The sequence below is a fragment of the Sebastes umbrosus genome, chromosome 11 (genome assembly GCF_015220745.1).
Source record: "Sebastes umbrosus isolate fSebUmb1 chromosome 11, fSebUmb1.pri, whole genome shotgun sequence".
NCBI classification, from domain to species: Eukaryota; Metazoa; Chordata; class Actinopteri; order Perciformes; family Sebastidae; genus Sebastes; species Sebastes umbrosus.
The window spans coordinates 21,563,833-21,581,129 of record NC_051279.1 but is presented as its reverse complement, the minus strand read 5'-3'; the positions used below and the strand labels follow the sequence as shown (position 1 = coordinate 21,581,129).

Sequence of the window (17,297 nt, the reverse complement as noted above, 5' to 3'; positions counted from 1 at the left end):
GAGACAGGTTGTGAAATGTTTTATCAAATGTCCTAAGAGTTGCACTCACAATATAGGCAACTCAAGCAAAACCTTTTAGTTTAAATACCAATAACATTGGGGCACAGTGTCAGTCATCATCAGGTGCCAAGGGGAGAGGGGAAAAAAAAAACTCCATAAATCTGACATGTTTGATGATTTATGCCGCCCAGTGTGGTGTTACAGTATGTGATTATAATTAATGCTAATCATAGGATGTTAACAGTCAAAATGACACCCCCAGCTCTCAGACCATCATTCACAAAACAGGCACACAAGTTGAATTAATGTGAGATATGTTCATGTATTGTAATGCTTGATAAGATGTTTTGCTCTGCTTTGTGTAAAAGAGTTGCAGAAATACAGTATTAGCTTAAATCTAAGACCCCCTTTCTGACAACCAGCGAAACTAAAGCGAGTGAAGTGATATTTAAGAGTTTAGTAAAAATGTCCATGACATCTTTCGTAAGCAGAATTGAACAAGAGTAAGCTATATATTAAATTTTTTTTTCATACAGTAGAGGTAAATTAGGGATACAGTAGGAGTGGAGCATTTCCCAGCCACCATGACTCCGCAATTCTTCATCCTTCGGACGTGAACAGACCTGTAGTTTTTTGGAAGTGATACTTTAGCTGATGGCAAGATAGACCGTCATACCAGGAGTAATGATGGTAGTAATGATGAAACTAGAGCGTGGGTTTTGGAAGGCTGCTGTAAAAGTACTGGCAGCAAAGTGCAAAATGAAACTTTATAGTGGAAACAGCCGATGAAGCTTAAAGGTACAGATACATAAAGTACATGCATTTTACCTGAATTTCACATTCATTTAAGTAACGTCAAGGTCCTCAGTTGAGACTTGTACTCTACTGGACCTCGGGGTAATCATGTACCAGGTTTGCTTGCTCATTTATTTATTTTCAATTACTATTTTTAATACTATTATGATTAGTATAGTTTCATTCACAGACATCAAAAAAGGCAGTCCAAATATTCCCAAATATAAATATAAATTTATATAAATAAATCAAATTAAATAAGTAAATAAAGACTAAAAACAAAAATACAGCAGGTATAGATAAACAGCAGGGGCAAATAAAATCGAAGCTATATTAACGTTAAAAATGAAAAATACACCAAAAGAAACAACATTAGTGATGATATATGCTGTATATACATATACATGTACAGGATACACAAGCCAAACAGGCTACAATAGCTGTCAGTGTGCTAACTTGAAAATGACTTGCCCAAAACTGCATGTGATTATCATAAAGTGGGCATGCCTGTAAAGGGGAGACTCGTGGGTACCCATAGGACCCATTTTCATTCACATATCTTGAGGTCAGAGGTCAAGGGACCCCTTTGAAAAAGGCCATGCCAGGTTTTCCTCGCCAAAATTTAGCACAAGTTTGGAGTGTTTTTTAGCCTCCATACACCCTGTAAACATACATACTATATGCACATGGAGAAACATGCCATTTAAGTTATGAATACATCAAATTTATCGTAGTTTACGCTTCCCTGATTAGAAATCGGGCTCTTCTATTTTATTAAACATGACAGTGGTATTCCAGATGTTAACTCTCTCATTTTAACACAGAGAGCATTTTCCCTCTATAAATTTCAACTAATTAACTAAATAATCACAACAGATTCTGCAGATTTAGTGCAGATTAATACGCCAAGGATGTTTCCCCCTTCATCATTATTATCTACATCTTCACATCATCTACATATCAGAAGTTTTAATGTGGATTGACTTAATTTACATTTGCAATGTTTGTATAAACTGTCATTTAGTCTATAGACATACCACTTACTGCATGTAAGTGAGTGCAGTTACCTCAAAAGATTACTTGCAGGATATCAGAAAGAGTTTAAAAGAGAGAATATTTCCACAGTTATGTTTTCATATATTTTTTACTATAATGCAAAAATGAATTCACCTGGAGAAAACTAGATATATATATTTGTGTTCACGTTGTTAATGTTGCGGCTTGAACTCGTTTCAGCAGCGCAGCGAGATGCCTTCATTGTTTCCTGCAACATGCACATTCTCTCTCCGTCTTGTTCTCTTTCTCTCTCTCTCTCACACAGAAACAGGAAAATAAGAGCGCATATTGAACTCCCGTGGTTTTACGAGTTTGCTTAAAACCAGCATGACTCACACCTTAAATTCCACCACGATTACACTTCCAATGTTCTCAATGTCAGCTTTCCTCTTTTCCCCCCAATTCTGCTCCTCTTACACTCTCTTTGCCTCCTATTCAAATCCTCTCCTCCTGACCTCGTTCACCTTTTCATTGCGTCTTCCTCCTTATTTTGGCTGCAAACTGAGTACTGGCCCTCACATCATGGAGGTCCGCTCATTAGTCTGACACATGTACAGTATGTTTGCGGTCGTATATTTTAATGGACTGAAAAGCCAGTGTGGAAAAGTACATATTAACTGCATTTGAGTGCTAATCCGACAAAGTAAAGAACATTTATTTTGATCGACTGTGATATGTTGGCATGAAGAAATGGTGAGAAACCCTCAATGTGCCTCATCCAGTGTCTTGGAAACCGAGTCAATATTGACCATTTTAACTGTGGTCACTGGCTATTAATAGGGGAAAGTCATGCCATATAAGGTTATACAATTTGGTTTACTTTTGATCTGGCTGGCTTTTATATCATAATATCAATGATAGGTCTCTCCTGCCAAATATGCAGCTCTCAGCTACTACTACAGTTTTCCTAGACGGTGGACCAACATGAGTGTGTGTGTGTGTGTGTGTTTACACAGTGGGCAGCTGCCAGGAGCTACAGCTTTCCAAAGAACAGAGAGAGAGAGAGAATAGACAGAGAGAAAGAAAGAAGGAGGGGAAAAAGGCGAGCAGAACTACTGCAGTCTGTACTCTCACGGTCAAATCTAGCAGATCAAGGCTCCTAACTCTCACATCATATTATCCTGATAGTGAGGTCTATGTGTGGTGAAAAGGACTGTAGCCTGTAGTCTAGAGTAGTCTTTGTTCAGCTACAACAACAGGGCATGTTTGAGTCATCCTGCCAGGAGTAGTACGTTTTATCCTTTCAGCGTTGCTGGGATCCTTTACAGTTATTCATGTTGACCTTCAGTAGCGTATCAGTGCTGAGTGCCGCTGGCCCATCATCATTTTAGTGGTTGTTCTGCTAAAAGGGCTTGACTGGATATACTCCGCTGCTATTGGATTGGCCTGTTCTGAAGGTAAAGTATTGTCTCTTCTACGTGCCTTTCTGCCTCATCAGGTTTTCTCAATGTCGTGGTGTCAGCGTATAATACAATGAATAGTTTATTTTCCTTTTACACAACTTTATGTGTTACACGTGTGCTGCATTCAGTGGATGCTGCTGTACCTATGGGTTCAATCCAAAGCTGTTTTTGAGCAGTCATTTTCACACTAGTTGGTTGTTTGAATATCCTCCCCTGATCCTCTGGATGAAATTTGTGTCTTTGCATGTCCTACTTAAAGGATGGGTTCACATTTTAACAAGTCTGTCTTAAAACAAAATTCATAAACTCTTATGTACATCGAAACAGTTATTGGACGCTGTAATTGTTCGTGTTGTCCTGCAGAGAGATCCTTTTGTAAAATTACAGTTGTTTCCTTTATCTTCTATCAACAAGGACATCAGAGGTTAGCGTCCTAAATTCAGGTGAACGTCAGCAGTGACGTAACGGAGGACATTGTTGTCCCCCATTATGAAATTTGAAGGATGGACTAGGAATCGGCCCTCTGTGCGATCATTCTTGCACTGATCCATCTACTGGTCAAATTCGATGAAAGCTAAAGGAATGACGCATGTAACTGCATGTAGAGTTGCAACAATTAACCGATTAATCGATTAGTTGTCAACTATTAAATTAATCCACAACTATTTTGATAATCGATTAATTGGTTTAAGTAATTTTTTAAGAAAAAAAAGGTCAAAATTCTCTGATTCCAGCTTCTTAAACGTGAATATTTTCTGGTTTCTTGACTCCTCTATGGCAGTAAACTGAATATCTTTGAGTTGTGAACAAAACAAGACATTTAAAGACGTCATCTTTGGCTTTGGGAAACACTGATTGTCATTTTTCACCATTTTCTGACATTTTATTGACCAAAAAACGAATCAATTAATCAAGAAAATGATTTAAAAAAATTAATCAACGAAGAAAATAATTGTTATTTGCAACCCTAATTGCATGTTATATTAAAAACTACAGATGTAGTTTCTGTTTATATTAATGTGCGAACCTGCCTTTGTGGCAGCTTTGGCATACGCATGAGAGATAGCAGTTTCCACCAAGCTGTCTGGTTTACATCTCAATGCACTTGATATTTAAACGGTGCCGTTCAGTTTCCATCAGTAGCGGCCGCGCTGGGCAGCTCTCAGGTGAGAAGTAAGTGTGAGTAAAGCAGGGCGGTGCTGAAAAGTCCAGGATTGTGCAGTCAACCGAGCCTGAGTAAATAATCTAAACAGGCCTTGTTATTCCAGGCGGTACATTGTTGGTGTAGGTGGGGGAGGAGACAGTCAGCGGTGGTGTTGCCAGGTGCTGATGTTATTGTCGTCACACATATTCATGCATGATGTCATTTACTGTTAAACTGTGAGGCAAGGTTGGCACATTTATTCATGACTGGTTTCATTTAGATCCACGTCTAATGGCTTGGCTTGTTAAATAGACATTCAGTAAAAAGTTACATTCCAGCTATGCTGTTAAAACAAAAAGCATTTACATGCAGTAGGGGGCCCTTTTTGTTATTTTGATGCAAATCATTGTGGATTTTAATGTTGTTTTTATTTGTTTAGCTCCTAAGATCAGTACAGTTTAGAACAAAAAAAAAAAAGGTTTTTCTTGCAGAAGACCATGAACTCAGTGAGATGGATTACATTACAGGATTACATTTAAAAAGAGAGAGAGAATCACATTTACATGATTTGTGTAACTGGTCTGATTTAGACAGAAAAAAAAACATTTTAGTAAGCATAAAACAATAAAATAGAAAAATTAAAAGTAAAAAATGTTAAAGTTAAACTAAAAGAATAAGAATAAATTTAGATGATATCCATTTCGATATAGTCTTTATGACTTTTTTATCATCAAAAATTATGGATTGGATCTATTAATAGTGCACAGTGTTCATCCAGACAATTTATATTGATATGAACGTAAAACACACAATACTACTAATACCTGCCAAAGACTTGACTTGAAGACTTGAAGATGCAGCTAAAGGTTAACTGTGATTTAAAAAAAAACTCAAACTAAACTAAAACCACCAAATTCTTTTCGAAAATCAGTTAAAAGAAATATGTAAATCTTAAAAACAAACAAATTAATTAAACACTTTATATTTTTAATTATTCATTAATATTATTAATCTTCAAAAATATTGAAAGAAGGCATTTTTAAATAAATAAATTATCTTTTATCTGTTCACAGCAGTTGATGTTTAAGCCAGTGTTAAGATCAGTGTGTTGGATCCTTTTTTTACAGCTTAATAATTTAGTGGAAAACTGTTACTTCAGTTCTGATGTTGTACAAATGTGTGTGAATGTGTGTTGTGATGGTTTTCCATCACAACACACATTCAAGGAGACATGACAAGAGACGGACTTTGACAGGTGCAAGGACACACACACACACACACACACACACACACACACACAGCCGGCAGGAGACAACAGAGCAGGAGGGTAGTGGTGTTACTAGAAATAGCTCTTACCCTTGTTGAGGAAAGGAGAGTAGTACGAGTGTGTGACTGTGTGTGCGTGCTGGATTGTTCAACCAGTCAGTTTTCTGTTTCGTGGAGCCGTCAGCTCTTCAGCAGCAGCTCCTTCCTCTGGGAATCTGGGTTTGGTTTAGCAGCCGTTTTCCCAGGGAACAGGTCAGTAAGGATAATTTTAGAGAGTTAATTCAGTGTGGTATCTTTGGCTACATTAGATCTGAAAAATGTTGGGTTTGGGTCGTGGGACGATGCTAAACCTCCCAAGTGATTCAATTTAATCTGAAGCACTATTACTCATAAATTTACTGCTTAAGCTTTGCATTTTTTTTTAAGGCATAATATTGAAATAAAAGTACCACTACCGGTATTCAAAGTGATTCATTGAGTTGTTTTTATTATTGTATTGGCTTAGACGGAGCAATGAGACGTTTCATAACTAAATGAAATGTGTTTTTCTTATGTCTTCAGTGGTTTGTGTTTTGACGCTCTGTACAAACAGTGTGAGGAATGCTCCGTATGCATGAGGTCACTTGTGTTACAGCACACAGCAATGAAGCTCTGACATACACAGTAATGTGTATGTGTGTGTGTTGATGAGGTTCTCGGTGAGTTCCCATACTTCTAGGTGGCAGAAAACCACTTAAGCTGACAGTTCAGTTTTAAAAACAACTTTTCTGTTGAGAAAAACCCTGTGATATGTTTATGTGTGCATGTGTTTGTATGAGTTTACCTCTGTGTATATTAGGGCTGCCCCCTCTTAGTCGATTAGTCGACTAATCTGTCGTTTTGGTCTAAGTCGACTAAGACTATCTACTATCGACTACTATCTTATTAGTTGATTAGTCGTTTTTTTATGCTTTTTCATGCTGAGTGACTTATTTCAAAGAAACTTCTGAGCAGACAAGATTTAAAGTTTTGCTTTTGTGTGATTTTTATGGAGGAACTTGAGAAAGTTTTACAGATCTATCGATCAATTAATCGATTAGTTGACAAAATCGTGTGTTAGTCGACTAAGAATGTCTTTGGTCGAGGACAGTGTATATTAGAAGGTAAAGTTAAAGTACTAAATGCAAAACTTAGTACCTTTTCTATAGGAAGATGGTTGTTGGTCTGCCAGTGTCATTAAGTACTTTTTTCATTTGTTAAAGGATATGTTTCAAAGCTAGCCACACTGATGGACATCATCTGGACATAATTCACTTTATACATGGCCTAACAACATAGCAGTAAACGCTGTACCACAATACTATATATAATAATAATAACTAAAGTGTTTAATGCCATACTGTATGTTCATTAGTGCATTGAACTAGAGATGGTGACATTTGCAATGCTATCTACTTATTTATCACCATTCATCTTCTTTCCAGTACTGTATTAAATGAAGTGACACTTCAGCAGAGACAAATAAACATACCGTATTTTTTTGTTCCTAGTCTTCTTCTTATGTTTTTTGTTTCTTGTTTCCAGCACTATATTAGACGAGGAGAAGCTCCAGCAGAAGGAGAGGAGCAGGATGGAGATGAGAAGACAGGTCACTGTTTCTTGGGACTCTGGAGGGTCTGATGAAGCACCACCAAAAGTAAGGCACCATGTGTGTTTGTGTCTCTGTCTGTCTGTCTGTCTGTCTGTCTGTCTGTCTGTCTGTCTGTCTGTCTGTCTGTCTGTCTGTCTGTCTGTCTGTCTGTCTGTCTGTCTGTCTGTCTGTATGAGTGCAGCAGGTGTAGTAATAAAGAGCCTGAGTATCTGCTGTGTTTGTGCTGTTGGCAGTGAGATGCCCCAAGTCCCATGCACTCTTTAGTCAGCCTCTCTGATGTGCTTTCATGTGGAGTTATTGATGTATTTTCTGTTGTCTACTTTGCTGCATCACACATGATTCCACCATTAATATTGAGGTATTGAAATGATTCAACTGGTAACTCTTTTGATTTAATGTTTCCTGTTTGTACAAGTTTAAACATACTATGTTTCTGCAGGACCCTGGTGACGTTAAATTATTGCTGAAGTCAGTTGTCAAGTGAGGTTTTCTCACTGTGATTATAAAGGTCAAGAACAATAAATGTGAATGGGTTGGAGCTCTTGAATGCAGGCTCTTCAAGAGGGAGTGTCAGGTGCATGAAGCTATGTACCATGTTATAGGAAACAATATACAAAATGTGCAAATGTACTGTAGGACCATTGACCATGTGACCTGTTTTGCATCTGAAAAACAGCTTCTTTTTCGTCAGTGTGCAGGCATTTCTTCTTATGATATCTCAGTGTAATGATCACCCCGCGGTGGGCAGGTTAAGGTTGATGTTACGGTCTAGTAGGTTAGAACAAGGGAGACTTGCTGAGTTTGTGTAATATGCATATGCAAGCCCTTGACCACATTTTGTTTTCCACAAAAACTGCCCTTTTCAAATGTGGAAACATGGCTCATTTCCTGAATAATTAGTTTGTACAAATATGACATTACTTCTCAAATTGTTCTGTTTGTAAGTCCATAACCCCCCACTCCCACCTCCACTAGTACCATCCCTCCTCACAGCTTGTTGCCCCAGCTGCTGGCTGCTTCACCCTCACTTACTGCCCCCCATGCCCCCTGCTGTTAGCATCTGTTAACTGCTTCTTCTGGTTACAACTAAAGCCATATGTCTTCAACAGTAGTAGTTCATAAGATTGAGCCTACATTGACGCAGTTATCCTATCCCTAATCTAAATTTGGTAAAGTCTTTTCACTACATGTTATGCTCTTCAGAGGCAGAGTCGCTGTATGGCTTTGGTTACAGTCGTGCATATTTCTGTCTGTGCTTCGGCTCATCCCTGTCTGTCTCACCTGTCCACTACACATCTCTATCTTCTATGATGCCCTTCTTTATTTCCATGTGTCCGTCCTCTACCTTTGTCTTTCTGTTTGCAGCCCAGCCGTCGTCCCTCCCTGCAGCCCACCTTCAGTCTGGATTGTCTGTCTCCTCCTTCGCCTCACCACCATTGCCATCAAAACCAGCGCTTTGCCTCACAGCTTTCCCTCTGCCTTGGAAACCCTCCTCCTTCGTCTCCCTTCACCTCCTCTCACCTACCCACTCCTCCACTCTACTCATCAACGCTGCAATTTCCCCATCACTTTTCCTCCTCTCCCAATCCTCAGCCTCCTCTTCCAAACCCCGCTTTCTACAATCACTCTTTCTCTCAGCACAACACTAAGTTCAAATCTGAATTGTCTCTACAGTCTCACTTCTACTCTCCACCTCACACCAGCTCAGAGAGCCTGTCCAATGGCAGTTGCCCCCACAAGACAAATCCCCCTACTAACGGCCACCTGCTCTGTTCATCCCTGCCAAAGTCAAACAACTCACACTCCCATCCCTGCCACTTCTCCCCGTTCCTGTCCCAGTCCAGTCCATACTTTAACTCTCTGCCCCGCAGCTTGTCAAATATTTGTCCCCACACCCTCCAAAACATCCAGCCCCAGTCAAATTCTAATCTTAAGACCCTGCTGTTGCGTAGTTTTCACCCTGGCTGGCAAACTAATCCCAGTACCCCACTACAACCTGACTCTGACCCCCAACACCAACAACACCCTGCTGGAAAGCCCCCACTGGTCTCTTCTACCCCCCAGACAGGGAGAGTCCTCCCAGTACCCTCTGCCTGCACTCTGTCCTCCACTCACCACCATTCACTCAGTCGAATGCCAAGCCTCCCTGTAACTACCAGTACATCTTTTACCATCCCCTGCTCTGAAAGATACATGTCCATACCTTTGAAGGCAGGTGGCGTACTGTTAAACTGCACTAGAGCTGTTTTATTAATAACTAAAACAAACTTGTGTGTCTTTATCGAAAAAAAGTTGCAACATTCAGGATTGTGGTCCAGATTCAAAGATTTAAGTCAGTCAACAAAAATTACATTATATTGAGTTTTGATTTATTGAGGCCACTCGTGGTGGATACATGTCCGCCTCTTTTGTACCTTTATGATTGTGGAACATTGGTATTGGAAATAGTGTCTCTAACTTAAAGAAATTGATTCTGAGGAACTGAAACTAAAACCTGATTTTTAACTTTTAAAATAAAAAGTTTTCCACTCTGAATATATTCATTTTCTCTTCAAAACTTAATAATCAATAAGTTAATGGCCACAGAAAATTACATAAGATAAGATAATATATACTTAATTGTCCCAAGGGGGAATTTTGCTTGGGCAATAGCGCTGCACATAGCTGCAATCAGCTTAAAACAATACATAGCCAACAAGACATTACAGTAGTACACCAAGACACAGTGGAAAAACAAGTTAAATATTGCACATTCCATCACTAGTAAACAGTTTTAAGCTATAGATAAGATAATCTTTTTAATATTACATACTCATGACTAATTAAGCCACAATTAAAGTTCAGTTGGCCGTGGTTTGATGAGATTTAATTGACAGTTGCCTGGAAACACAAGCAAACAACGAACATCACATCTTGATTGAGCCCAGCCCACTTCGAACTAGTTATTACAAGCACAGGAATACAGCGCCAACAGGTTATTATTTCACTGAAATAACCAAAACTTTTCCAATTTCGAAAGAAACCTGTCTTTTCATCTCAGGCCTCTTTGCTTGTAATAATAACATAATTGAGAAAATAAAGTTTTCAGGTCTTTAAAATTGTATTTTCTTTGATTAAACATTTGGTCGGTCGCTGCATTCAGTACCTTGACTTTCCTCTCGCCCACATCCCTTTTTCTTTCTGTATGTCCACCACATGACGACCACAGTTAAGTGAGCCCAGTGTCGGCTACACATTTTGAAAAATGTTGCAACATTTTTTCTATGAATGGATTCACAAGCTCAATCCGATCTTTGAATCGTTACTTCTAACTGAGTGCAGTGATATTTGATACAGTGCTTGCCAACCACAGTGACTGTAAATGAGCATGTTTGTGCTTGGCATGCTTTATTTATGTTGGACATGCTGCTGAGTGTCCTCTGTCGTGATTGAATGTAGTTACAGATATTTGTGTTCGCGTCAGGCATTGTGTTGATGTGTCCTCGGATTATTGCACTCTATTTCTAGCCTGTTCAGGATGGCAGTTATAAACCCTAAATCCACTGTCAGACCCATCCAACACACGTGGGACTTAGATACAGTCTATCATGGATAAGCCAGAAAACAAATATTCTCAGAATTAACAACAAAAAATAAAAAAAATAAAAACATTTTTTCCGGGTCTCAGGCATGTTCAAGAGGAAAGAGCTTCAACTGTAACATATAGTATTATAATTAATATAATGCTGTGGGTCTGAATTCTGTACTGAATTCAGTCACGTTGATTTATTTATTGATCTACTACTGAAGCTTGTAAGAATGTGTGAAGCCTAGGATTGAAACTGTTACTATAAATACATAAAGAGCTAGCTAAAAGAGCTGGCCCTCTGTCACCTTGACCTATTTGTTGGGTGCTGGCCAGTAGTACTACACATGAGCTTGTTTTGGTCGGTGACCATGTTTTTGGAGTGAGCATTTACCCCTCCCGCTGAGCTTTAACATCACTCTTCCATGTAGGAGGTAAGGTGCTAAGAATAATGACTTTTAATGCTGGGAAAGTGTTTCAAACATGAGTTGTGTGCTTGAAAAAGTACACTTTCATCAGTTAAAAATAAAAATAAATACTGTTAAAATGAGAGACACTTATGGCACTTGTAAGAAACCACTGATGGAAACATGACAGAAATCGCTGTATAAAACAAGACTTACCTTCAGTCAATCTTTGGCTCTCAGCTGGACGACAGGTCAAGTGTTAAATCTTTACAACAGGCAGAATAAATTCCTGCTGTAAGTCTGTTTTCACTGCACTGTGAAGCTCACGGTGATGGATGAGTCTGTGTGGGAGTCAGTGAATTGTGTCCCAGAGTGATGCATGGAGTAAAAAGGAAATTTAATTACACTGTGCCACCCAACATACCTCAAATTCTTCCTGGAGTTATGCCATGGGTTTCCATGTTAGTAACGGGTTTATGGGTTACGGGTTTCACAACAGCAAGTTCATTTTAAAAGGAATCTCAAATACAGTGTGTCCAAAAATGTGCTGCCCTGAAATTTGTTTCATTTGTTAAATGAATTAAATTGCACAATCTGCTTAAATGCTAAAGGTAATAAAAGATAAGGTCAAATAGATGAAGGCAAATTGTCAAGATGTAATTCATTTTTTTTTGTCAAGCTCCATGTTTCAAAATTGTTTCTCTCACAAATCCAAAAGCAGGACCAGCACATGCACTTCTTCTGCTCTAGCTCTAGACAAAAAAACAATTATGCCACCCCTCTATTTGCAACATACCGTACCAGCAACAACTCTCAAACGTCAATACTCCATAGACATTATGCAAATAAGTAATATGATATATGATAAAATTCAGATAATTTTGGTCGTTTAGACATGCTGCAGTATTTCCTAGTTCTCACATTGCATTTGTTTTAGTTTTTCTCGAAGACAGTGTGTCAGTAGGCCAGTCTACCATTGGCTCGTGAGAGCTGGGGACAGGAGGCGGGATAACGGCGGCTGCAGGTACAGCGTGATTGATAACATTCCTCAGTCATTCATTATGCTTAGAGAAAGCGTCACATAGCAAGACTGCAGTTAGTGTTATGGGTTATTCCGGGATTTTGCTCATGAATAGTTGGCCCACAGTTCGCCGCCCTTGCCAAAGTGCCGCTTTGGCAATTGCCTAGTTTGTCTATGGACGCGTCGGCGCTGCCCAAAAGTGACTTTGCATGCTCAAGTTTTATATTGTAACATTTACCTTGACCCAACAGAAATGTGCTCAAGTAGAAGTCTATTCTGCCCAGATACATGTGCCTTGAGATATTTGTGTTAACAACACATAGCCATACATTTATACTATACATACATTTCTATCAGATGCAAAGCACCTCATGAAAGGAGGTTGTGGCAAACAAGTTGCACATTTATTTTTTAACAAGTCTCAGATTTTCCACAAAGGGGGATCCCAAACCAGAGACTGTATACAGTCTAAAGATGGACAACATGACAGCTACCCAAAAGTGAAGCCAAAAGATCTTGATCTCCCCCTGGTGGCTGGCTGCAGTATAGGTCTTAAATCCCGCCTACTTCATGTTAGTGGATGGGACATGGGCCTAACTAAAAAGTCAAAGTATCGGTGAAATACATTTTTCCCAAAGATGGTTTCTGTCATTTTAGGTAGTTCTTATCACGCTGATGTATGTTCAAGTGTTAATTTTTCTGATAAGTTTTGTTTTAATTAGTTATAAGATGCTTTAAAAAGGGGATGAGAGGTAGCCCCCAGATCACTACTATCTTTATATGCAGTCTATGCCCCAAACAGAGCTATAAAAAACAGAAACAATTGTAATGCTCATGGCCTGCAGGTAGCACTAGTGTCACATTGCGTCAGCTTATTTTCCTTGCCAGTAGATGGCGCTCATTGACACATCTGTATACTGCTGCTGCTATTACTTATTTTGCCCGTAAATGGTGAGTCTCCAGATAGTAACCAATTTCTGTCTTACACTGATGCGACTATCATGTCTCATTAACCTCACCTTCCAGTCTGTCTGTCTGTTGTCCCTGTGTTTATCTTTCCCTTTTTAAACTGGGTATTCCCCGGGAAACCTCCCTCTACATGGATTGGCTACCACAGGGTTGTGAATCTGTTTGGGGCTCATTTAAACTTCCAAGATATAATTTAAGTTCTTGTTCAGGAACCCTGTGTCCTCCCATGTGTGAGCATGTTCTCAACATGCTGTACGTTTCCCTCTCTGTCTGCTGAAAAAAACAGAGTTTTTAAAGCTCCTGTTTGTCTTGTCCTCAGTTTCTTTGTCTTGTCTGCTTCTCTTTGTCCTTCCTTCCTACTGTTTTTCCTTTTTCTCTTCCCTTGTCTCCCTCCCCTCCCCGTCTTTCTTTGCTGTCTGTTTTCCCTCCCTGTGTGTCTTTGTGTCTGTCTTGCTTTCGGAGGTGTGGTCCAGAGAAAGCTACTATGAGAGACTGTGGAAGGTAGAGGTTACAACACTGCTGTGCTAGAAATGAGCTCTGTGTTAGAGAAGGTTTAAATCATAAAGACAAACGTCTCCAGTCATTCTAAGAGGGGAAACTGTTCATCAACTTTCAACAGCTTCATCTCAACAAATCACCAGAAACCAAGAGAAGAAAACAAGGCTGTGGGTTCACCAAGCACTTCTGTTTTTAGCTACTGGCACTCAGCAAAGAAATAGAAAAGAACAGAGACGAGTAGCTCTCCTCTATTAAATCCTGTTCCTTTAGCCGGCAGCAGAAGCTCAGATATAAAAGTATTGTTACTCAGATTGAAACTATTTACAAATACACTACAACCTTTTGAACAGCAAAACATTTATTTAAAAAAAAAACAGTGCTTGAAAGAGAGGTGTTTGGTGAACGTGCAACCATAACACTCTATGTACACACCTGCATCACATCTAACCAGAGACCCCAGAGATCAGTAGACCAGGAATATAACATAGTTTATACTGGTAATCAATGGATGTTGATGTTTTTATTGTGTAGGGATAGTAGTTCAACTAACAGCTTGCTGGACTTGCAGCCCAGTGGGTGTTCCCTGTTTTGATTGACAGCTAACCCAGCCACACAAACAGCTCCGAGGGGTTTGTGTGTTGATTGTTTGAATGACCCGGTGTCCCGTCTTCTAACGTTCAGTTTGAGAAACTGATGAACAAGCATTGTAACTGTATTTTTATTCCCCCCCCCCCCCCTCTGTCTTTCTATTTCTCAACCTCTATTCCTCTCTTCACCCCTCTCTCTCTCTCTCTCTCTCTCTCTCTCTGTCTGTCTGTCTGTAGCCTAGTAGACCAGGCTATCCCAGTCCTCGCTCCAGTGAAGGTTTTTATCCCAGTCCCCAACATCCTGGACACTATCAGGTACGCTGATAAACTCCACTGACTGATCTTTTGCTACCGTTGTGCTTGTATAGTTACATTACTTTAATTCTGATACAATGTTTTTTTAGACAACAACTGTATTTGTATGTTGGAGGGGGTTGATTTAACTTCATTCACAAAAATAATAAGTCGTGAATGAAGATAAAATTGATAATAAGATGATTAGTGCTTTAAATAAAGAATTTAAACATTAAAGGGTAACTTTAGTATTTTTTCAACCTGGACCCTATTTTTCCATGTTTTTGTGTCGAACTGACAACAATTTCTGAAACTGGTCCAGTATTGAGGAAGTACGCTGTCGACGACAGCTGTTCACGGCTGCAATGTTGTGCTATTGGGGCAAGCTGGCACGGTCATTTAAGTCCACGTAATCCCTCAATACTGGAACATTTTCACAAATTGTTGTCCCCATTAGTAGGGACAAAAACTTGAGAAAATAGGGTCCAGGTTGAAAAATACCAAAGTTACCCTCAAACAGGAAATAAAGGATAAAATATGTAAGCACACATTAAAAGGATAGAAGCCATTTTAAGATAAATTAAATGGATAGAAAACAGAAATCAACGCAGGTGAAGATGTAATGAAAAGAGAGCTGATAACAGACTGACAGTGCGTCTTTCTCTCTGTCCTCCCTCCCTGGATCAGATGGCAGGGTACCCCGGCCCTCACACCCTCCCCTCGGTGCCCAGCGCCCTGTACCCCCCACCGGCTGCGATGCTAGACACACACCATGCGCACACACACCCCCGCCACCACGTCCACACACACGCGCAGCACCTTCCCCATCCACATGCGCACGACATGGCGCTATGGGGCTCTGCGATGGAGGTAAGATACCACTTTTACACTCAACACACAAACACATGAGCACACACAGGTAAGTCATGACAGAACTGAAATGTGTTATGGACATAGCAGGTTACTCATCCAGCTCACATCCAGTCACACAATAGTCTGTTATTTTTGTTTAAATGTATGTCATTTTCAAGAGTATACGGTCTCAATATCTTGAATATGCAAGAAAGTCCAACACTGAGTGGTTAAATGTTATTGAGATCCTTTTTACTTACTGGAAATACATTTTGATAGCTATTAGACATAATCTGCCAACCAGCAAAAACTGCATTTGCTGCCTGGCAGCCTTAAGAGATGGATCACACTATGAGGACGTATTGTGAATGAAAAAGTACCACCTGCATAACGAGTCCAGTCGACAAATTTACAAAATTATCCAGATATTTAATCACGATTAATCGCAGATTAGTCATAAAGCAATTTATTTGTTCAAAATGTACCTTAAAGGGAGATTTGTCAAGTATTTAATACTCTTATCAAAATGGGAGTGGGCAAATATGCCAGATATTTAATCATGATTAATTGCATGATCGTCCATAGTTAATCGCAAATGGATCGCATTTTTTTATCTGTTCAAAATGTACCTTAAAGGGAGATTTGTCAATTTGTCAAATATGTAATACTTTTATGACCATGGGAGTGGACAAATTTGCTAGTTTTATGCAAATGTATGTATATTTTTATTAGTGGAAATCAATTAACAATACAAATCAATGACACATATTGTCAAGAAACCCTCACAGGTACTGCATTTAGCATAACAAATATGCTCAAATCATAACATGGCAAACTCAAGCCCAATAGGCAACAACAGCTGTCAGTGTGTCAGTGTGCTGACTTGACTATGAGTTTGGATCGTATTTAACCTCCTTTGCGACAAGCTAGTATGACATGGTTGGTACCAATGGATTCTTAAGGTTTTCTAGTTTCATATGATGCCAGTATCTTCTTTCCGCTATGAAATCTAGTTTTAAAACTGAGCCCGCTACAACCTAAAAATCGCAAGTTGCGTTAATGTGTTAAAGAAATTAGTGGCGTTAAAACAAATTTGCGTTAACACATTATCGCATTAACTTTGACAGCCCTAGTACAACCAATGGCTCACTGACACCCAATATTTTTAGTGTGTGTGTAAAAATCATCTCAGTTCAGCCTCTCATCAGTCTGCTGTATCTGTCTGTCTGTCCTCTGTGTATGTGGGCGTGTGTGTTTGTTTCTCTTCATCTGTGACTGCGTGCCCTTGTTGTTGGTGTGCATGTCTGTTGCTATGCTTGTCTTTTGTTGCATGCTTGTATTTGTGTGTGTTTGTGTATGTGTATGTCTGTGTGTGTGTGTGTGCGTGTGTGTGTAGGACAGGGCAGTAGACCTGCAGCAGTGTGTAGGCCAGCAGTGCCTGTTAATGGAGGAACAGCTGATGATACAACAGCAGCAGATGGAGGAGGACCAGAGGTGGCTGGAGCAGGAGGAAAGGCTGCTGGTAACACACACAGCACACACATTGGAAAACACACACTCACAGACACAGTTAATACACATATACTCAGGACATAACAGTACATTTAATGCAAGATTTCATTTGATACACTGTTCTCTGTTAGCAGCTTGATATTGCTACTATAAAAAATGTACACAACAAATCAAATCTATTTGTATTTCAAGTAAACAAAGGATTACTCACATACAGTATTTCTGCAAGTTAAATATAATTCAATTTAGATTTTTTAATACTACTTCAAATAAAATGTAAGACGAATTTCATCCTAAA

The 17,297-nt window shown here is 39.3% G+C and overlaps 1 protein-coding gene across 8 annotated transcripts in view; it reads left to right on the top strand.

Moving 5' to 3' along the window:
• The window catches only part of LOC119496638 (focal adhesion kinase 1-like), a 79,747-nt gene that overhangs the window by 49,714 nt on the left and 12,736 nt on the right, over positions 1 to 17,297 (top strand). For 5 of the 8 annotated variants that reach the window (XM_037784082.1, XM_037784080.1, XM_037784086.1 and 2 more), the window contains 4 exons: positions 7,228 to 7,339; positions 14,579 to 14,656; positions 15,323 to 15,505; positions 16,884 to 17,009. In XM_037784082.1, coding sequence (XP_037640010.1) covers positions 7,228 to 7,339; positions 14,579 to 14,656; positions 15,323 to 15,505; positions 16,884 to 17,009 — 499 coding nt within the window. Of the gene's footprint in view, positions 1 to 2,921; positions 3,249 to 5,714; positions 5,917 to 7,227; positions 7,340 to 8,659; positions 9,506 to 14,578; positions 14,657 to 15,322; positions 15,506 to 16,883; positions 17,010 to 17,297 lie in introns of those variants that run through there. The other 3 variants (XM_037784085.1, XM_037784084.1, XM_037784083.1) reach the window with 3 other exon arrangements.